Raw genomic sequence first — 23,136 nt, 5'->3', positions numbered from 1 at the left:
TATAGGTCCGATACGTGAACGCCACTATGACATACGATGTTTTTCATTTTTGCCGATATTTCATAATTATAAAATGTGTATAAAAAGTTGCGTATGGTCGACACGCCACTATGGAATACAAAAAATGTCACTTTTTAACTATACGCCATATTTAATTCATTAATTACTAATTAATTAGCTAATTATGACTGATGAGACTTAGAAAAAATGAAAGAGAACATCATTAAAAACATATGTGCCAATTTTCAAAAAAATGACCAAAAATCACTATACGCCACTATGGAATACAGCCGACGAACTTATAATTACTATTGAATCTCGTATCATATACTAAAGCCAAGATAAATAAATCCCTGGGTTGGTATAATGCAATAGATACTTCAATAAACCCAGCCCTACAAGTTTCTAAACAAGGCGTTTCTCAAATCATGAATGAGTATTGCCTGCTTCTTCAACCGCCTGCTTTCTTGATTAATTTTGGTATTAAACAGAGATTTCACCTAACCGCATTTATTCTTGTCCCAGTTGTAAACATGTAAAAACATGCCACATTGCATTTCTGTGCCTAGGACCATTGAAATTCTTGGAAAATGCTTTGTGAAAACCTCTCTCGCTAAGAGCATAAAAAACAAAAATTTGGTATGAGCCTATGCAACAACAGTCCAAGTTTTGAGCATTTTGAGCCCAAGTCTTGAGTTTGAATAAATTGGGCTCTTTTAGTAACTTTGAATAAGGTACAGGGAGCAAGATTCTGAAAACATACAAATGGTTGCAATTTGATTTGAACTGTTCTTGGGAGACCAGATTTTTCTCTTTTAGCCCATTTTAAAAGTTGACCTCAAATGACCTTTGACTTCAATGTGTGACCTTGAATACCACCATTACTTGAAAGTTCCCATGGTGCAACTATGGCCCAAGGTTGGTTGCAATTTGATTTAAACTGTTTGTATGAGAGTTTCATTTCCACCATATTTTACAAGTTGACCCCAAATGACCTTTGACCTCTGTATGTGACCTTGGATACCACAAATACATGTATGTACCCATAGTGTGTAACTGTGACCCAAGTATGATATAAAAATATATGGTTTGAACCCAATACACAAATTTATTGGTCGAGCTATGAGTTTTGAAATATTGGACAAGATGTATAGTCGAAACCAATCGTTTGCATATTGAGTGAAAAATCCATCTAATTTTATCATTATAATAGATTCCTTATCACATAAAAGGTTAAAGGGCATTGGACCTCGACCGTTGTCCCAAATAGGGGACGGCTGATCATTAAGATTATTATCGATTTCTGATTCGCGTCTCAAAGAAACATGCCATGAAAGAAGAAGGCAATAGAAAAATATTATGTTGTTCATACAATCAACTTTAATTTTGGAGTCGGTATTAAATCAATAAAATCAAACATGTTGACATTTTATGCCTACATCATGTACACCATTTTATTTCATGTTATATTGATTGGGCCATAAATCAAAATTGTGTTCAACTTATTATTTTAAAGGACTAAATAAGATAATACATTGTAAGATATAGGTTAAGAATGTATTGTAGGCCCAATACGATCGACATATAAGAATATCGAGAAGGCCTTCACTACTCTCACTGAATTAACATGATGAAATGCAACTCGGTATAATGCAAAGTTTGGATCCTTTAAAGCTTTATATCCACTATCTAAAACTTAAAGCAAGTGATACTTCATTGCTGTCTTGACTCATTAAACACTTCATTGCATGATAGTAAATACACTGTAAAAAGTTTACTCTATTCTGAGAATCCTTTACATATAGAGCATATTTATAATGGCTGTATACAGAAAGATTATACTGCAACAACAATTGATTTTGCAGAACTTTATGCTAATATAAGCTAAATAACAGATAAGCTGACTCACATAGTCAGAACATCTACCACAGAAAATATGGTTCCATCACACTCCTTTATAACCCAAAAATCTCATTCCAAGCCTATTCATATTGTGATAACTGACGGCGTACTCGTATAAATAACCATAACTTATTTTTAAATTAGCTTGCATGCATGCTTGTACTATTTAAAGCTACCATACGTTTTTAGAGTATATGTATACTGACTGCAATTTTAACATTGAGCCCCTCTATCCCACAAGTATACACCTGCCCAAAAGTAAAGGTCGCTTCAAATAAATATGGGATGTATAATAGGCTGTATTATGTTTTCAGAATCTTTTATAAGCAATGGACAAAAACAGTTTGGAGAACACCCTGCCTTTGTTTCAGTATCTTGCAAAAAATATGAGAAAAATATGATTTACTCAAATAAATGTAGAATGTGATTTTTGGTCAAATTGTGATTTTTGGTCAAATTGTGATTTTTGGTCAAAAATGTGATTTTTGACAAAACAAAGCAATCTGATGCCTATCATAACTAGATGGACCGCGGTTCTTGGATGTCGCGGTTTTCGACGCACAGTGTCGACTGTGATGCCTCCACCAAAGGGAGCGATGTGGCACTCACAAGTTGATACAGAGCTTCAAGCCTAAAAGAGGAGACTGAATTTGACCTTAGATGACACCCAATGGATGACCCCAAAACAACCTTCCAATGACTCCTGGGTAACCCCGGATGACCTTCAAAAATGTTGGCCATAAATGGTAACAATACCCACCAAGTTTCATGCCCATAGGACAGATATTAAGAATTTGACCTAAGATGACCCCAAAATGACCTTTCAAAAAAGCATAGAATTTCCTGACCCCAATAGGCCTACACCTTTTCACCAAGTCCCATCACTGTACATTAGCACATTATGCAAATTAGCTAGTACTTTGCGCCAAAATCTACTGCATAACAATTGTATTTCACCAAAGTGCATCACAACATGCCTTCTCAAATATGTGATAGACATTTTGACGAAATGACCTTCCAAAAATTTGGCTCTAAATGTTGACTGTACCCACCAAATTTCATGCCCACACAACAGTTTTTATCAATTTGACCTCAGATGACCTCTTGGTGACCATGGATGACCCCAAAATGACCGTCCAAATATTTGGCTCTAAATGTTGACTGTACCCACCAAGTTTCATGCCCATACGAGTCTTTACTAATTTGACCTCAGATGACCCCTGGGTGACCCCAAAATGACCTTCCAAAAATTTGGCTCTAAATGTTGACTGTACCTACCAAGTTTCATGGCCATATGACAGTTTTTGTTAATTTGACCTCAAATGACCCCTGCATGACCTCAGGTGAACTTGACCCACTAACCAATACAAACTTGTTCTGCCTGGGGTCAAGATGCACCCATCCACCAAGTTTGAGGAAAGTGCGACCCCTAGTCTCCAAGAAAAGAGGTAAATAAGGAAAATGGGCCCCTTGACCTCAAATGACCTTTTACCTCAGTATATGACCTTGAACCTCAAAAAAAAAAAAAAATAGCCAGAGTTTCTGACCATGACCCACCTATCCTGAAAATCTGAAGTCAATCCGCCCATCCATGCCGAGATATAGCATCCGGACGGAAGGGCGGAAGCGGAAGCACGGACATTGCAAAAACAGTATGCCTCGCGGTGGAGGCATAAAAATGGAACATTCGGTGAAATATGAACTGTTCGATTCAACTAGGCTTTATGGAACAGTCCCTATTACACCTCATGAAAATATTCTTACCATTGAACTCATTCAATATTTGTATAACATCTCCCACCAATCAGTAAGTTCCAATCAGTAGGATATAAATGACTTGAAACTTGGACCAAAATGGCTTGAAACTGGGATCCAATTTGCAACATCGGTCTATTGCTATTTGGTCTAATACCATTTGGTCTAATTCTCGTTTAGTCTATATTCAATTGGTCTATTACCAGAAAGGCTAATTGCCACTTAGTCTAATAATCATATAGTCTAATGTCCATTTAGTCTAATATTGTTTGGTCTAATAACCGGTATGTCTACTAACCATATAGTCTAATAACCATTTGGTCTAATATTTTTAATAACCATTTGGTCTACTAACCGTTTGGTCTACTAACGTATGGTCTAATACTCGTATGGTCTAATAACCAGTTAGTCTAATACCATTTCGTCTATTTATTAATAAACTAAATGCTTGTAAGACTAAATGGTGTGAAGACCAAATGGGTATTAGACCAAATAACTATTAGACCTATTGGTTATAGACCAAAAATGAGTATTAGACTAAATGGTTGTTAGACTAAATGGTTTTAGACTTATTGGTTATTAGACTAAATAGCTATCGGACCAAATGGTTATCGGACCAAATGGCTAAATGACCAAATGATTATTGGACGTAGTGGATATAGACCTAATGGATTTAGACGAAATGGATTTAGACGAAATGGATATTAGACCAAATGGTATTAGACCAAATGGCAAATCCCCGCAACATCATCCAACGCATGTTGTTTTCTTGGTATTTAACTGTGTAGAGCAGGCCTTCTCAACTGGCAGCGCGCGCGCCACTTGTGGCGCTTGGAGTTAGTCGAAGTGGCGCATGAAGTGACGCATGATAAATTTGCTAGTTTTTTCCTCATAAAAAAAAAAAAAAAAGGGGTGAAAATACCACATCTGAGCCTTTAGATAGCCTTAAAATCTCAGAGCTTCCGGGGGCGCTGCCCCCTGGACCCCCGCGGCTGGGACTTTCACACTGGAACCCTACAGTGACCATAAGGCGCGGGCCTCCTGGACCCCATCCGCTATATGCATTCGATCGCGCACACTCTCCCTCACAAAATGCTCCCTAAACATGTTGACACTTTATTATCACTCAAATTTCCCAGTTGGCACTTCAAATAAACTAGTTGAGGCCTGGTGTAGAGAGTAGGCCTATAGAAAGATTAATTCTGAAAACATAATGGCTGCAATAAGATTTTCAACTGTTCTTGAGACCAAATTTTAACCAAAAGTCTCCAAATAATGGCACTTTACAAGTTGACCTCAAATGACCTTTGACCTCTGTATGTGACCTTGAACACCACCAATATGACCCAATAGGATTTGAACTATTCATATAAAACCAAGTTTTAACCCAAAGTCTTACATATTGTTGACACATAGATACACACATGGACAGTGGCGTAGCTAGGGGTTGTAGCGCCTGGTGCAAAGATACAAATGGTGGTTCCCAAACCACCAGAAATTAGTAATTATTGACCCCATTTTTTTGCCCAGATCGCTAAGAATCTAAAAAGTGGGTGGGGGTTATAATCAAAAAAATTTCAAAGCACAATTAACATAGATAGTAATCACGGTGGCACCCTAAAACATGGACAGGGGCACATGCCACCTTTTCCCCAACCAGATTGGCCACACCAACACCAAACATATTAACGGCTATTTTTTTTATGTTCAATTCTACTTTTCATCACCCCCTTTTTTTCATTCACTATCATTTTGGTATATCCCCTAATGTGGCATCCAGGGTGGTATGTGTCCCACTTCCTCCTCGCTCACGCCACTGAGGGACCCATCCGAACACATGACTCATGCAGCCACAAGGTCTCTCCTTTGATTATTCTACTATTGTTACATAATACAAAAATGTAGTGGTTCAGAGAGGTCATCGTTTGAATGAGAAATTTATATTTTATTTTTTTCTTTAATTTTAGACTGAAATCTAAAAACTCACTTTCAATTCTATTAACATAGCATTTTGTAAAATTTGAATCCATATTTTTCTCAAATTGTGCAATTTTCATACATTTTCAGCATGTTGTATCGGTCATCCCACCTACATATGCACAGATCATTGTTTGATTTGCCTCAATTATAACCATACTGATCATGAGTACCAGCTCTTATACTTAACCAATCATTAAATATTCCTTTGTTTAATCTTGGAGGTAATTAATGTCATTTTAATTACCATATTTTCATTTTCATCATATCTGCAGAATAATATTGCTTACTATTGTTGTTTCCCTTCAAGTCTTAAAGATGTCCTGTTTGCACCCCATGCAGTTAAATATGGCAAGTCTCATATTTTACCAAAGGCAGACCTGGGACCTTGTTTGTGTTTATTTAGTGCATAAAACCTAACATATTCATCATGTACTTTCTCTGTTCTCAGACATTTTAAACACGTAACTTCACTACAATTTAATGGCACACCTTAATGCATGATTTGTCCGTAGTCTGTTGATTTTATGATAAGGCAATAGAAACAAGTGAGTTGGATCTCTCGATCGACCATCCATGCTAAGTCGATCCTCATTATTTATGACATTAATCAATTGACCATTATTAAATCTGATAACATATAAATATTTGTCTGTATTGATATTAAATAGTATAAATATACTATTAATTCTGTTTAATTAGTCTTTAGTTTATCAATAACAAGCATCGAAACAGCATCAGAGGTCGATCCAAAGATTGAACAAATTTGTTTCTGGTGCCTAATGCTGTTACATATCATGTATATGTGGTATCATTAATTAATACATATGTGGTTTGAAAGACAAAGGTACAGTCTTTATGTGATCATAAAGAAATTCCAAATATTCAATATATGGGGTCAAAGGTCAACTTTCATTACACGTTTACCACCCCTCGTATGTCAAGCTATACAATAGTGCTGAAAGAAATCAAAAGCCTACTAACTGACCATATTTTTTTAAAATGTTACATCAATAGAAGGAGAGTCTACAAAAAATTCCTAATCAACTTGAGAGGGATGAGCCGTTTAAGCTATTCAACGCAAGTCATCACTTAAATGGATTTTATAAGTGAAGTCTTTCATGCTTATCATGGTTATGCTAACTGTGCTGTAACTCTTTCCATTCAATCTCCTCAAAAGTCACGATAACAGTGGTTCATAACCAGCCTAGCCCAATTGATAAAATATGCTCATCCCTGATTGATTATAATCATGATAGTACAATAGGGGAAGGTCTCGTGGACTCTCCTTCTATTTGGATCTTGATGGTTACATCAAACCAAAGAGTTTTTTCTTGGCCTTAGTCATGACAATGCAACACAGTGAAAATATTAGAAAATAAAAATGAAAAAGAATTGTACAAAAGAATTTCACTTTGAATTAGATATTTTATGATACAAAACACCCCAAGCCCAATAATTATATATTGCACATATTCACACTCATTGCATGTCAACACATCAATTGCCAAGTGTTGGTACACAATGATTATATTGCACATATTCACACTCATTGCATGTATCAATTGCCAAGTGTTGGTACACAATGATTATATTGCACATATTCACACTCATTGCATGTCAACACATCAATTGCCAAGTGTTGGTACACATTGCATGTATCAATTGCCAAGTGTTGGTACACAATGATTATATTGCTCATCTTCCAATCCTTCCATGAATTCTTGAAGTGCAAAAGTTTGAAAAACAATTCTTTCATATGGATGCATGGCACCGCATTCATACAAACAGGCAACTTTTAACACAGTTCTACCGTCAAAATCAGTTGTTTCATAAATGGTCAAATCTGAGTAGGCACTTGGACCTGGGTAGAGCTGCCATGGACGACTCCACTGTCTACATCCATCACGACTTAAGCGTAGTGACATATTACCACGTATGTCTTGACTAGCTGGGTTGGAGAACAAAACCCAAGTATTGATATCGGAGACTTCCTTCGCAATATGCCGAGGTGGAACAAATCCAATCACACTAGCCTGTAGTGGAAAATAAACATACATATATTAGTAGAAATGGACTGTTGGGATTTTTCCCAATAACATGTATAAAAGTAGATTGCTGAGCTTGAGCTAGTACATTGCTGTTTATTGAAAATCACACAATGAACCGTTACAAAATGAAGGGACCTATAACCAAATTAAAGAGACTAGTTTGGGTATGACGTCCTGTCAACCAGACCAAGAATGCTGTGATACGTAGGTCAGCAAGCAATCATGTCGCGCTTTGCCCCGACGTCAGACGCAAACTAGTCTTTTTAATTCAGTCTTCAATTATATCAAAACAGTGCCAAATACTACTAAAATGGTAACTGAATTTACTTTAGCATGTATGGATTAATGAAGTTAAATGATTAAATATTTTAGCACATTCAACTTCATTTTGTAGTATTGTTTTAGCATAATATTGCTGAATAATATAGGCAAGCCCTTTCCTTAATCTAGTACATTGGACCTGTTGTCATAAAAAAGATACCACAATGGCACCCCAAGCCAACTGTGTCCATCGCAAAAGTGATGTCTTTTTATTACATATGTGAGATGTACCATATTACTACATATATTTCAAGGGTCTACTTTTAATAGACACGTGAATTGCTGAACATTAATGGCAAGTTTTTTTTTCAATGCCCACTTTTTGATAAATTTGCGATCAACATCCGTCACTATGTAAAACACCCTGGGTTTGACATCCGTCGCTATGTAATGCACCCGATGATACGAGGGGGTATCCAAAAGTTTTTGACATCACACAGAAGTGAAAGAGCTATACCAATGAAATTTTGTCAGTGTAATCACTGGTCCTTATGTACATTATGGTCCAAAAATGGTCTCATAAGTATGTTTACTTTCTTCACAGGTGGCGCTAGATGGGAAGTAGGCGCATAACCTTTTCGTGATAAGATCCTCCACTTTCTTGACTTTTTTCACTGTGGCCGCATCATCCGTAAGTGATGGACGTCCACTTCTTGGCTCATCTGTGAGGGACATGTGGCCAGTTTGGAAATTCCTTTTTCAAAAAGCAATAGTGCCATATGTTGGGCAATCATCACCATAGATTGCTTTAATTTCATCATAGATTTTCTGAGCATTGTAGGCCTAACCCTTCAAATGCAGGAACTTAATCATGATCGTGCCTCAATTTTCACCATATTGCAGGTTATGCGCCTACTGCCCATCTAGTGCCACCTGTAAAAAAAGTAAACATACTTATGAGACCATTTTTGGACCATAATGTACATAAGGACCAGTGATTACACTGACAAAATTTCATTGGTATAGCTCTTTCACTTCTGGGTGATGTCAAAAACTTTTGGATACCCCCTCATATATACAGAAAAGTGTGAACTAAAAGTCAGCACAGGAGTTGATGATATAAATTTCCCAAATTTATAATTATTGAAAAAAAGTAACACATTGACTGTGTCCTGATAGATGAGTAGGTTTAATTGAGATTCTAGCCTGGGTGGGGCTCACATTGACTGTGTCCTGATAGATGAGTAGGTTTAATTGAGATTCTAACCTGGGTGAGGTTCACATTGACTGTGTCCTGATAGATGAATATGTTTAATTGAGATTCTAACCTGGGCAGGGTTCACATTGACTGTGTCCTGATAGATGAGTAGGTTTAATTAAGATTCTAGCCTGGGTGGTGTTCACATTGACTGTGTCCTGATAGATGAGTATGTTTAATTGAGATTCTAACCTGGGCTGGGTTCACATTGGCTGTGCCCTGATAGATGAGTAGGTTTAATTGAGATTCTAGCCTGGGAAGGGTTCACATTGACTGTGTCCTGATAGATGAGTAGGTTTAAGTGAGATTCTAGCCTGGGAAGGGTTCACATTGACTGTGTCCTGATAGATGAGTAGGTTTAAGTGAGATTCTAGCCTGGGAAGGGTTCACATTGACTGTGTCCTGATAGATGAGTAGGTTTAATTGAGATTCTAGCCTGGGAAGGGTTCACATTGACTGTGTCCTGATAGATGAGTAGGTTTAAGTGAGATTCTAGCCTGGGAAGGGTTCACATTGACTGTGTCCTGATAGATGAGTAGGTTTAATTGAGATTCTAGCCTGGGCTGGGTTCACATTGGCTGTGCCCTGATAGATGAGTAGGTTTAAGTGAGATTCTAGCCTGGGCAGGGTTCACATTTACTGTGTCCTGATAGATGAGTAGGTTTAATTGAGATTCTAGCCTGGGTGGGGTTCACATTGACTGTGTCCTGATAGATGAGTACGTTTAATTGAGATTCTAGCCTGGTCTGGGTTCACATTGGCTGTGCCCTGATAGATGAGTAGGTTTAAGTGAGATTCTAGTCCGGGCTGGGTTCACATTGACTGTGTCCTGATAGATGAGTAGGTTTAATTGAGATTCTAGTCCGGGTTGGGTTCACATTGACTGTGTCCTGATAGATGAGTAGGTTTAAGTGAGATTCTAGTCCGGGCTGGGTTCACATTGACTGTCCTGATAGATGAGTAGGTTTAATTGAGATTCTAGTCCGGGTTGGGTTCACATTGACTGTGTCCTGATAGATGAGTAGGTTTAATTGTGATTCTAGCCTGGGCAGGGTTCACATTGACTGTGTCCTGATAGATGAGTATGTTTAATTGAGATTCTAGCCTGGGTGGGGTTCACATTGACTGTGTCCTGATAGATGAGTATGTTTAATGAGATTCTAGCCTGGGTGAGGTTCACATTGACTGTGTCCTGATAGATGAGTAGGTTTAATTGTGATTCTAGCCTGGGCTGGGTTCACATTGACTGTGTCCTGATAGATGAGTAGGTTTAATTGAGATTCTAGCCTGGGTGGGGTTCACATTGACTGTGTCCTGATAGATGAGTAGGTTTAAGTGAGATTCTAGCCTGGGCAGGGTTCACATTGACTGTGTCCTGATAGATGAGTAGGTTTAATTGTGATTCTAGCCTGGGCTGGGTTCACATTGGCTGTGTCCTGATAGATGAGTGGGTTTAATAGAGATTCTAGTCCGGGTTGGGTTCACATTGACTGTGTCCTGATAGATGAGTAGGTTTAATTGAGATTCTAGTCCGGGCTGGGTGAGGTTCACATTGACTGTGCCCTGATAGATGAGTAGGTTTAATTGAGATTCTAGCCTGGGTGGGGTTCACATTGACTGTGTCCTGATAGATGAGTAGGTTTAATTGAGATTCTAGCCTGGGTGGGGTTCACATTGACTGTGTCCTGATAGATGAGTAGGTTTAAGTGAGATTCTAGCCTGGGCTGGGTTCACATTGACTGTGTCCTGATAGATGAGTAGGTTTAAGTGAGATTCTAGTCCGGGCTGGGTTCACATTGACTGTGTCCTGATAGATGAGTAAGTTTAATTGAGATTCTAGCCTGGGCAGGGTTCACATTGACTGTGTCCTGATAGATGAGTAGGTTTAATTGAGATTCTAGCCTGGGCTGGGTTCACATTGACTGTGTCCTGATAGATGAGTAAGTTTAATTGAGATTCTAGCCTGGGTGGGGTTCACATTGACTGTGTCCTGATAGATGAGTAGGTTTAATTGAGATTCTAGCCTGGGTAGGGTTCACATTGACTGTGTCCTGATAGATGAGTAGGTTTAAATTGAGATTCTAGCCTGGGTGGGGTTCACATTGACTGTGTCCTGATAGATGAGTGGGTTTAATTGAGATTCTAGCCTGGGTGGGGTTCACATTGACTGTGCCCTGATAGATGAGTGGGTTTAATTGAGATTCTAACCTGGGCAGAGTTCACATTGACTGTGTGAGATTCTAGTCCGGGCTGGGTGAGGTTCACATTGACTGTGTCCTGATAGATGAGTAGGTTTAATTAAGATTCTAGCTTGGGTTGGGTTCACATTGACTGTGTCCTGATAGATGAGTAGGTTTAATTGAAATTCTAGCCAGGGCGGGGGTTCACATTGACTGTGTCCTGATAGATGAGTAGGTTTAAGTGAGATTCTAGCCTGGGCTGTGTTCACATTGACTGTGTCCTGATAGATGAGTAGGTTTAATTGAGATTCTAGCCTGGGCGGGGTTCACATTGACTGTGTCCTGATAGATGAGTAAGTTTAATTGAGATTCTAGCCTGGGTGGTGTTCACATTGACTGTGTCCTGATAGATGAGTAGGTTTAATTGAGATTCTAGCCTGGGTGGGGTTCACATTGACTGTGTCCTGATAGATGAGTAAGTTTAATTGAAATTCTAGCCTGGGCAGGGTTCACATTGACTGTGTCCTGATAGATGAGTAGGTTTAATTGAGATTCTAGCCTGGGCTGGGTTCACATTGGCTGTGCCCTGATAGATGAGTAGGTTTAAGTGAGATTCTAGTCGGGCTGGGTTCACATTGACTGTGTCCTGATAGATGAGTAGGTTTAATTGAGATTCTAGCCTGGGAGGGGTTCACATTGACTGTGTCCTGATAGATGAGTAGGTTTAATTGAGATTCTAGCCTGGGTGGGGTTCACCTTGACTGTGTCCTGATAGATGAGTAGGTTTAATTGAGATTCTAGTCTGGGTGGGGTTCACATTGACTGTGTCCTGATAGATGAGTAGGTTTAATTGAGATTCTAACCTGGGCAGGGTTCGCATTGACTGTGTCCTGATAGATGAGTAGGTTTAAGTGAGATTCTAGTCCAGGCTGGGTTCGCATTGACTGTGTCCTGATAGATGAGTAGGTTTAATTGAGATTCTAGTCCGGGTTGGGTTCGCATTGACTGTGTCCTGATAGATGAGTAGGTTTAATTGAGATTCTAGTCCGGGTTGGGTTCACATTGACTGTGTCCTGATAGATGAGTAGGTTTAATTGAGATTCTAGCCTGGGTGAGGTTCACATTGACTGTGTCCTGATAGATGAGTAGGTTTAATTAAGATTCTAGCCTGGGCTGGGTTCACATTGACTGTGTCCTGATAGATGAGTAGGTTTAATTAAGATTCTAGCCTGGACTGGGTTCACATTGACTGTGTCCTGATAGATGAGTGGGTTTAATTGAAATTTTAGCCTGGGTGAGGTTCACATTGACTGTGTCCTGATAGATGAGTAGGTTTAATTGAGATTCTAGCCTGGGTGAGGTTCACATTGACTGTGTCCTGATAGATGAGTAGGTTTAATTAAGATTCTAGCCTGGGCTGGGTTCACATTGACTGTGTCCTGATAGATGAGTGGGTTTAATTGAAATTCTAGCCAGGGCGGGGGTTCACATTGACTGTGTCCTGATAGATGAGTAGGTTTAAGTGAGATTCTAGCCTGGGCGGGGTTCACATTGACTCTGTCCTGATAGATGAGTAGGTTTAATTGAGATTCTAGCCTGGGCTGGGTTCACATTGACTGTGTCCTGATAGATGAGTACGTTTAATTGAAATTCTAGCCTGGGCGGGGTTCACATTGACTGTGTCCTGATAGATGAGTAGGTTTAATTGAGATTCTAGTCCGGGCTGGGTACACATTGACTGTGTCCTGATAGATGAGTGGGTTTAATTGAGATTCTAGCCTGGGTAGGGTTCACATTGACTGTGTCCTGATAGATGAGTAGGTTTAATTGAGATTCTAGCCTGGGTGGGGTTCACATTGACTGTGTCCTGATAGATGAGTAAGTTTAATTGAGATTCTAGCCTGGGCAGGGTTCACATTGACTGTGTCCTGATAGATGAGTAGGTTTAATTGAGATTCTAGCCTGGGCTGGGTTCACATTGGCTGTGCCCTGATAGATGAGTAGGTTTAAGTGAGATTCTAGTCCGGGCTGGGTTCACATTGACTGTGTCCTGATAGATGAGTAGGTTTAATTGAGATTCTAGCCTGGGAGGGGTTCACATTGACTATGTCCTGATAGATGAGTAGGTTTAATTGAGATTCTAGCCTGGGTGGGGTTCACCTTGACTGTGTCCTGATAGATGAGTAGGTTTAATTGAGATTCTAGCCTGGGTAGGGTTCACATTGACTGTGTCCTGATAGATGAGTAGGTTTAAGTGAGATTCTAGCCTGGGTGGGGTTCACATTGACTGTGTCCTGATAGATGAGTACGTTTAATTGAGATTCTAGTCTGAGCTTGGTTTACATTGACTGTGTCCTGATAGATGAGTAGGTTTAATTGAAATTCTAGCCTGGACAAGGTTCACATTGACTGTGTCCTGATAGATGAGTAGGTTTAATTGAGATTCTAGCCTGGGTGGGGTTCACCTTGACTGTGTCCTGATAGATGAGTGGGTTTAATTGAGATTCTAGCAAGGGTGTGGTTCACATTGACTGTGTCCTGATAGATGAGTAGGTTTAATTGAGATTCTAGCCTGGGTAGGGTTCACATTGACTGTGTCCTGATAGATGAGTAGGTTTAATTGTGATTCTAGCCTGGGTGGGGCTCACATTGACTGTGTCCTGATAGATGAGTAGGTTTAATTGAGATTCTAGCCTGGGTGGGGTTCACATTGACTGTGTCCTGATAGATGAGTGGGTTTAATTGAGATTCTAGCCTGGGCTGGGTTCACATTGACTGTGTCCTGATAGATGAGTAAGTTTAATCGAGATTCTAGCCTGGGAGGGGTTCACATTGACTGTACCCTGATAGATGAGTAAGTTTAATTGAGATTCTAGCCTGGCTGGGTACACATTGACTGTGTCCTGATAGATGAGTAGATTTAATTGAGATTCTTGCCTGGGCTGGGTTCACATTGGCTGTGCCCTGATAGATGAGTAGGTTTAAGTGAGATTCTAGCCTGGGCAGGGTTCACATTGACTGTGTCCTGATAGATGAGTAGGTTTAATTGAGATTCTAGCCTGGGTGGGGTTCACATTGACTGTGTCCTGATAGATGAGTAGGTTTAATTGAGATTCTAGCCTGGGCAGGGTTCACATTGACTGTGTCCTGATAGATGAGTACGTTTAATTGAGATTCTAGCCTGGGCTGGGTTCACATTGGCTGTGCCCTGATAGATGAGTAGGTTTAAGTGAGATTCTAGTCCGGGCTGGGTTCACATTGACTGTGTCCTGATAGATGAGTAGGTTTAATTGAGATTCTAGTCCGGGTTGGGTTCACATTGACTGTGTCCTGATAGATGAGTAGGTTTAAACGGAATTCTAGCCTGGGTGGGGTTCACATTGACTATGTCCTGATAGATGAGTAGGTTTAATTGAGATTCTAGCCTGGATAGGATTCACATTGACTGTGTCCTGATAGATGAGTACGTTTAATTGAGATTCTAGTCTGGGCTTGGTTTACATTGACTATGTCCTGATAGATGAGTAGGTTTAATTGAAATTATAGCCTGGACAAGGTTCACATTGACTGTGTCCTGATAGATGAGTAGGTTTAATTGAGATTCTAGCCTGGGTGGGGTTCACCTTGACTGTGTCCTGATAGATGAGTAGGTTTAATTGAGATTCTAGTCCGGGCTGGGTACACATTGACTGTGTCCTGATAGATGAGTGGGTTTAATTGAGATTCTAGCAAGGGTGGGGTTCACATTGACTGTGTCCTGATAGATGAGTAGGTTTAATTGAGATTCTAGCCTGGGCTGTGTTCACATTGACTGTGTCCTGATAGATGAGTGGGTTTAATTGACATTTTAGCCTGGGTGAGGTTCACATTGACTGTGTCCTGATAGATGAGTAGGTTTAATTGAGATTCTAGCCTGGGTGGGGTTCACATTGACTGTGTCCTGATAGATGAGTAGGTTTAATTAAGATTCTAGCCTGGACTGGGTTCACATTGACTGTGTCCTGATAGATGAGTGGGTTTAATTGAAATTTTAGCCTGGGTGAGGTTCACATTGACTGTGTCCTGATAGATGAGTAGGTTTAATTGAGATTCTAGCCTGGGTGGGGTTCACATTGACTGTGTCCTGATAGATGAGTAGGTTTAATTGAGATTCTAGCCTGGGAAGGGTTCACATTGACTGTACCCTGATAGATGAGTAAGTTTAATTGAGATTCTAGCCTGTGTGGGGTTCACATTGACTGTGTCCTGATAGATGAGTAGGTTTAATTGAGATTCTAGCCTGGGTGGTGTTCACATTGACTGTGTCCTGATAGATGAGTAGGTTTAATTGAGATTCTAGTCCGGGTTGGGTTCACATTGGCTGTGCCCTGATAGATGAGTAGGTTTAAGTGAGATTCTAGCCTGGGCAGGGTTCACATTGACTGTGTCCTGATAGATGAGTAGGTTTAATTGAGATTCTAGCCTGGGTGGGGTTCACATTGACTGTGTCCTGATAGATGAGTACGTTTAATTGAGATTCTAGCCTGGTCTGGGTTCACATTGGCTGTGCCCTGATAGATGAGTAGGTTTAAGTGAGATTCTAGTCCGGGCTGGGTTCATATTGACTGTGCCCTGATAGATGAGTAGGTTTAATTGAGATTCTAGCCTGGACGAGGTTCACATTGACTGTGCCCTGATAGATGAGTAGGTTTAATTGAGATTCTAGCCTGGGCGGGGTTCACATTGACTGTGTCCTGATAGATGAGTAGGTTTAATTGAAATTCTAGCCTGGACAAGGTTCACATTGACTGTGCCCTGATAGATGAGTAGGTTTAATTGAGATTCTAGCCTGGACGAGGTTCACATTGACTGTGCCCTGATAGATGAGTAGGTTTAATTGAGATTCTAGCCTGGGCGGGGTTCACATTGACTGTGTCCTGATAGAGGAGTAGGCTTAATTGAGATTCTAGTCTGGGTGGGGTTCACATTAAATGTGTCCTGATAGATGAGTAGGTTTAATTGAGATTCTAGCCTGGGCAGGGTTCACATTGACTGTGTCCTGATAGATGAGTAGGTTTAATTGAGATTCTAGCCTGGGAGGGGTTCACATTGACTGTGTCCTGATAGATGAGTAGGTTTAATTGAGATTCTAGCCTGGGTGGGGTTCACATTGACTGTGTCTTGATAGATGAGTAGGTTTAATAGAGATTCTAGCACGGGTGGTGTTCACATACTGTGTAGGCAAGCTTGTTCTGAAATCTGTGGAAAGTGGGTACATTTTGCGGCCATTCACAGATATTTTCACGCTGAAATATTTAAAATTCTAGCCTGGGCTGGGTTCAGTGCACAAGATCAACAATATATGAAATAGGGATGGCGGTCTTAAATACTTTGTCCGAAGATATGGGTGTACAGTGAAAACTATACTTTTTCTGAATCCAATAGGAATACCATACTGGTATGATTTTAACTAAATTTGAGCATGTTTGTAATTGACCCATGTGTTGACCTTTGATTGACATAAACGTGCTTAGAATCACTTTTTAATTTTGGTAAAACCTGGTAAAAGACACCCTTAGCACTTAAAAAAAATAGGTGTCATCAAAACTAGACCCTCTTATATCACCAACTATTCCATTTGGAGTCAGTTTTATGTTAAAAAGATCACATCATTTATACATCATTTATACTATAATATAAAAAAGATCACATCATTTATACTGTGATTTTCCATTATTGGGATTGATCTCATTCAAAGGGAGTACCCCTTTTTTTAATATTATTTATATTGTATTTTTATTGTATGCTAAAACCAACACAATCCACAAGCAAGCATAATTTGTTGTACTGGCTGCCTGCCTAAAAACACATCTTTAAAACATGTACAAAAATTACCTTACCTGACAGCCTCCAAAATTCCTGACACTAGGAATCCACTTAACAAGTAGATGGCCAGGCTCTGGCAAGTCATAGGTTAGCTGTCCTGGACTAAATGACATCCCTGCATCCTCACTGAATGCTTGTTGCCTTGGCAACGTTGTAGAGCTGGTTCTGCTATTCACATAGATGAGGCCCTCATCTAGTTCTACTGCCTGGATTTAAAAACCGATATAGGAGACAAATAATTTGAGATTAGTGATGAGATAAATAATTGAAGTGAACCTTTTGATTAGGTGGATTTCATAGCTCTACAATCTATAAAATAGGTACCCTGACTACCCTCTCCTCAACAAATGATATGGGCCCCATGTATTATGAGTTATCTCTGCACCTGGGATAATGAAATGGCTCCATAAGACATGATGCCAATACAATATGTAAAAGGGACATACACTTAGAAGGTTTTATGCTTGCATACAAAATCAATAGAAAATGGGTGAATTTGGCTAAATATCATACAAGCAGAAAATAAAAGCCATGTCTTGTGATGAGAAAGTAGCAATTGAGAAGGAAATATTTTCTTGCATACATTATGGTGAGGAAAGAGTGTAGAAAGGTAGACATTTTACCCATCCAATAACTTAATATGCTCCATTCTAATTCCTCATTAAAGGTGTGTGACCCTCCATCAAAGCCCATCAAAAGGCAGATGTTGGTATCAGGTGAAAGCTCATACTGTTCTCATCATATAAACCCTGTGAAATTTTAGACCTGGAGTATGATTCGTTTTGGTAGGTACTACCCAAAAGATTGTGTATTGTTCTATGGGCATGCCCGGCACGGCAATGCACATTATTGCTTCTAGAATTCAAATCGATGGAGCAATTTAACCCAAAACTTAAAATAGGAGTGTCTGGGTGATGGACTTCAATGAGACATTGAAAAATAGTTAATAGTATTAAAAGTATTGTGTGAAAACATCGGTCAACATCAAGCTTTACTAATTTCAACCAAAGGTCTACACTTGGAGGATTCTAACCCTCAAAGTTCCACTATTTCCAATCTCAACATTCAGAGTTTTTTCCAATTTCACTTCAAATGCTTGATTCACTCATCCATAACTTGAGCTGTCAGCAGTGTGTGGACATAACTACAAGGAATATACTTGAGAGGTTTTAATAAATCCTCAGAGAGTTCTTGTGCCCATCTGATCATAGCTAGAATAGTATGACAGTATAGTATCTTCTTTTCTGTTTGGGATTAGACAAATGATGTATATTGTATCTTGAAATGTTGGCCTTGTGATCTATTTCATTTATATTAGACATGAATGATTCACTAGTTTGTAAAATTAGCAAAATATGCTTGAATGCTTTGCAAATACCATGCATAGCTATACATGGTATAAATTTGAGCATATAATCAATTTATATCAACGTCAACCACATAGTTACCATAGCAACATGACATTGATGCAAGATGTAGTCACTGTGGAAATTCCCCACCGAGTGTGCATAATTTGTGATGATTGGCTCATATATCTTTACTTTACCTGGCATTCATTGCCCATGACCGGTTGGCCATTGATATCCATCGCCGGTGGAATGACACCACCGACAAACCATGTCTCACCACCGTCATCACTGTATAAAATGTTGGAGCAGTTGATGGTACCGTAAAATGTGTCAAAGAATTCTATGATGCTATGTTTCAGTGAAGAAAGGAAACCTGTATGGTGGAAAAATTGTGTTTTTTAATAAGAAATAATCCTAAATCAATTTATTTGGAACCTTGTTTGCAAATTTGTCCAATTAGGATGAGACAATTGCAAATAATTGTAACAAGTGGTAGAGTGGGATTGTCTCAACACTTTTCTTTCTGTCTTGATATGGACTGATTTTGAATGTGAAAGACAATACATTAATTTGTGATTTTCATCCCAAACACATGGTCCAAAGAACAACATTCTACAGTTGCTAATTCCAAACTTGTATGCCTGAAAAATCAACCTGCAAAAATATTTGCCTATACAATATATCAATATGCATTTGGGTAATTCTATATGCTGGTATGATGAAAACACAGCTATGATGTTGGCTATTGTGTTTCACAGTAAAGCATGTTTGAAAATAACTTTATCTAATAAGTACTTATTGGGTAACAAGAAACTTAGGATAATATCATTATCAATGAGAAACAAAATGAAAATCATACCATGCAGAATGAAAGACTCCTAGATAGATTTATGCAAAATATTATTCTTATAGTCTTAAGGGATCTGGAATGAGCGTTTTGAGCGTTTTGACAGTATTTTTTGTGGGACACGGAGCACATCAGACATATCGAATTGCATTCTGAATACTGAAGAATGTCTTTCTGATATCAAATAATTTTCATTTTTGAAATTCACAATATAATACAAATTTTATGACAAATTATTAAAATTTGATATTTTTCACATTTTTGATATATGTGACCAATCACATCGAAACACGGCAGTTGTCGGAAACCCACATTTAAAGATAATGAAGAAAATGTGCCCCGAAAAATAAAGAAAATAATAAGGAATTTGAATTCTTTTTGTCACATAAAATCACCATTCTACATGCAACGTCAATGGAAGAGGTGTCATTTTAAAGCTTAAAAGCAGTCTTTTAGTCTGGTAAAGAAACCCAACAAGTTCATTTTTGACGACAACTGCCGTGTTTCGATGTGATTGGTCACATATAACAGTCCTCGAAGTAAATTTTATAAATCTAATGATATATTCTTAAAGTGTATGTAGCTGGGAGGAAAAGCCGACGATCAATTGAAAATTTTGACCTTTCATATTGAAGATATGGATTTTTCCCCAAAAGACCTAATTTTTTTGGTCTTTTGGGGAAAAATCCATATCTTCAATACTGAAAGGTCAAATTTTTCAATTGATCGTCGGCTATTCATCCCACCTACATACACTTTAAGTATAAATCATCAGATTTATAAAGTTTACTTTGAGTACTGTTAAATATCAAAAATATCAATTTTTAATGATTTGCCATAAAATGTGTATTACATTGCGAATTTCAAAAATCAAAATTATTTGATATCAGAAGGACATTCTTCGTATTCAGAATGCAATTCTATATGTCTGATGTGCTCTAATGTTCCACAATAAATACTGTCCAAACGTTCATACCTCTTCCCTTAAGCCATGGAAATTAATAACAGCACAAACATGCATGCTCTTGCCAAACTTGACATGCAAATTTATAAATGATACATGAACTGTGACCTATATCCAGCTATTTAATCACCCAGTCCCATCACTCTTCAAATTAGCAAAAATATTATTGACATTGATTGAATAATCCATTTTGTGAATTTCGCTTCTTGTGAAATCCAGTAAAAGGGTACTTTTCAATTTTTAAAAATCTCAAAATCCTAAAAAGGGTTTTTCTTTCCCAGGTATTTTCTTCAAAAGATATTGTATTGCGTGATCTTGGTTTTGAGTATAGAACAAACAAATAGATTTGTCTCTCTAACATTTAGCAAATTATTTTATTTTTAGTATAACAAGCTATTATGAATGTGCATTTACAAAAAAAAATATTGCGTTTTTAGCCCACTTTTTTTCTTGTGTTTTTTGTCAATAGCTGCTATCTTTAATTTAGAAAAATCTCATAAGGCCCAGAAGCAAGTGTATAGGGCTATGTGCTAGAATGGCTTTCACTTACTTATGCATGCAGTTTTGAGAGACAATGGTAAATTAGTTACCGTAGTCAGTTTTTAGCTTTGTATAATTTACTCTGTTAGTCGCCCTACTTTGATGAAAAATAAAACATGAAAAAATTGTCATCACAGTAAGCAGGTAAAGGTAATTTTTTTATGGAAGTGTCACTTCAAAATCCACCATTGGATATGTAAATCCTGGCTTGGGTCTTTTATTAACTCTATAAAGGAAACAAATACCTAGTGCTCAAGAAAGTACACCCCTTAAGGGGGTACTACACCCCTCGATAAATTTGTGTCTATTTTTGTATTTTTCTCAAAAACTAAGAACACAGTGGTAACAAAAGTTATGTACATTATAGGGCAAGGAATCCAATTACTACACTGGAATTTCAGTGACCCAAGACAAGCGGTTCGTTATTTATGATAAGAAATAAGATACCGCTAGGATGTACCTCATTTTCTATCACATATACTGAACCGCTTGTCTTGAGTCACTGAAATTTCAGTGTAGTAATTGGATTCCTTGCCCCAATAATGTACATAACTTTTGTTACCAGTATGTTATTATTTTTTGAGAAAAATGTAAAAATAGTCACAAATTTACCACAGGGGTGTAGTATCCCCTTAAGCAACACATTTTGAACACCACTGTTTATGGAACACCACTTTGAACACCGTAATTGGAACAAAAAATGTTTGTGTCCAATTTTGAATTAGAACACATTTTTACTGATAAAGAGTAGCATTTATTATCATTTATTTTAATATCATTATTTTTCTTCTATTTGTATTTGTCACATAATGATAATATTTACATAATTTCAACTATACATATGTTTGAAATATTCTTGATTTTTTTTAGCACTGGCGTCCCAAACATGTTCTGCAGAACACATGCATTGTCTGTAGTATCCCTCTGTTTAGATTTCTTGAAAATAGAAATGTGCAAAACTGGATTCTTTTAATTACCCTTTTTTAGCAAAAATATTATATTAAGTAGGGATTTTGTGAAAATCTACCACCCAAGTGAAACATGCTCCGATCTTACTGATATTTCAGCACAGTAGTAGTATGTACCCTAGTAAAATTGTAAGAGTTGCAAGTCGATCTGAGGAAAAGTGTTTTTCGTCACACACTTTACGTGCATTTGAAAGTTTGAAGAGTGACAGGACGGGATATAGACGTATCTGGTTTTCACAGTAACAATTGGGCTAGTATGACACATAGTAGAGGGGCTTTTAGAGTTATACGGGGGGCTTAATGGCTAAAATCACCAAAAACAGCTGATTTTACATGATTTTAATGCAAAGTGCGGGGGGCTTCAGCCCCCAAAGCCCCCCCCACTGGACATGCCACTGTATGAGATATGGACAAAATAATTATGTCATATTATGCTACCTAGCTCCTCTGTATGTTAATGTTGACAATTCCTGGGCTATGATATGCATAACAGTTATTGACCTGGTGAAACCTAATGTGTCAAACCTTGGTTGAATCATCTCTTTTCCTAGGCTGCTACTCCTTGGTCTAATTATAAGGTAAGAATGCACGGCTAGAGTGAGGATTTCATTAAAATTGCAGCCTGGGTGAATGATCGCACTGTCTTTCTGATATCAGCACTATGTTAATATATAACACAAGCAGTTCCCGGTAAAAGGAAGCAAAGTAAGCTAACAGGAAACTACCTATTAATGTTACTGCGCCTTCAGCATGTGGGTTTTTTTTTTCAAACATTTTGTGAAAAAATTGACTTTGTACTATACGGTGTCTGCAGACAACTCCATTCAGGTTAACATGAATTGACATTCATTGAAGATGATCATGTTCACTGAACTCTACCATGAATTAAACTGCATATGGAATCAAGTTTTCTCACTTTCTGAAATTTTCACAAACTTAATTTTTATGGTATGCAATCTTTACATAAAATGTGACAGCTTGTCTACACAAACAAATCAGTGACACTGAAGGAGCTAAATAAATAAATATATAAACAAATATAATAAATAAATAAACATGCCCAATTTCAAATGGGTACTCTTTTCACAGGCATGAGCACTACTGCTTTTCTTGATTGGTTAATACATGGTGTAATCTTCTGAGTAATCAATTAAAATAGCTCATTTAGATCTTACGGATTGTGCAATAATTATCTATGGGACACCTTTAAGATGCTCTG

The 23,136-nt window shown here is 38.2% G+C and overlaps 1 protein-coding gene across 1 annotated transcript in view; it reads right to left on the bottom strand.

Moving 5' to 3' along the window:
• Positions 1-4,572: 4,572 nt before the first annotated feature.
• Positions 4,573-23,136, bottom strand: part of LOC140165731 (sialidase-3-like) — a 142,608-nt gene continuing 124,044 nt past the window's right edge. The window contains 3 exon segments of the mRNA XM_072189039.1: positions 4,573-7,670; positions 17,264-17,455; positions 18,796-18,971. Coding sequence (XP_072045140.1) covers positions 7,296-7,670; positions 17,264-17,455; positions 18,796-18,971 — 743 coding nt within the window. The 3' untranslated portion in view covers positions 4,573-7,295.

The sequence above is a fragment of the Amphiura filiformis genome, chromosome 12, assembly GCF_039555335.1.
Source record: "Amphiura filiformis chromosome 12, Afil_fr2py, whole genome shotgun sequence".
Lineage (NCBI taxonomy): Eukaryota > Metazoa > Echinodermata > Ophiuroidea > Amphilepidida > Amphiuridae > Amphiura > Amphiura filiformis.
Note: the sequence above shows the minus strand (reverse complement) of the source record. Positions and strands in the feature narration are given on the sequence as shown.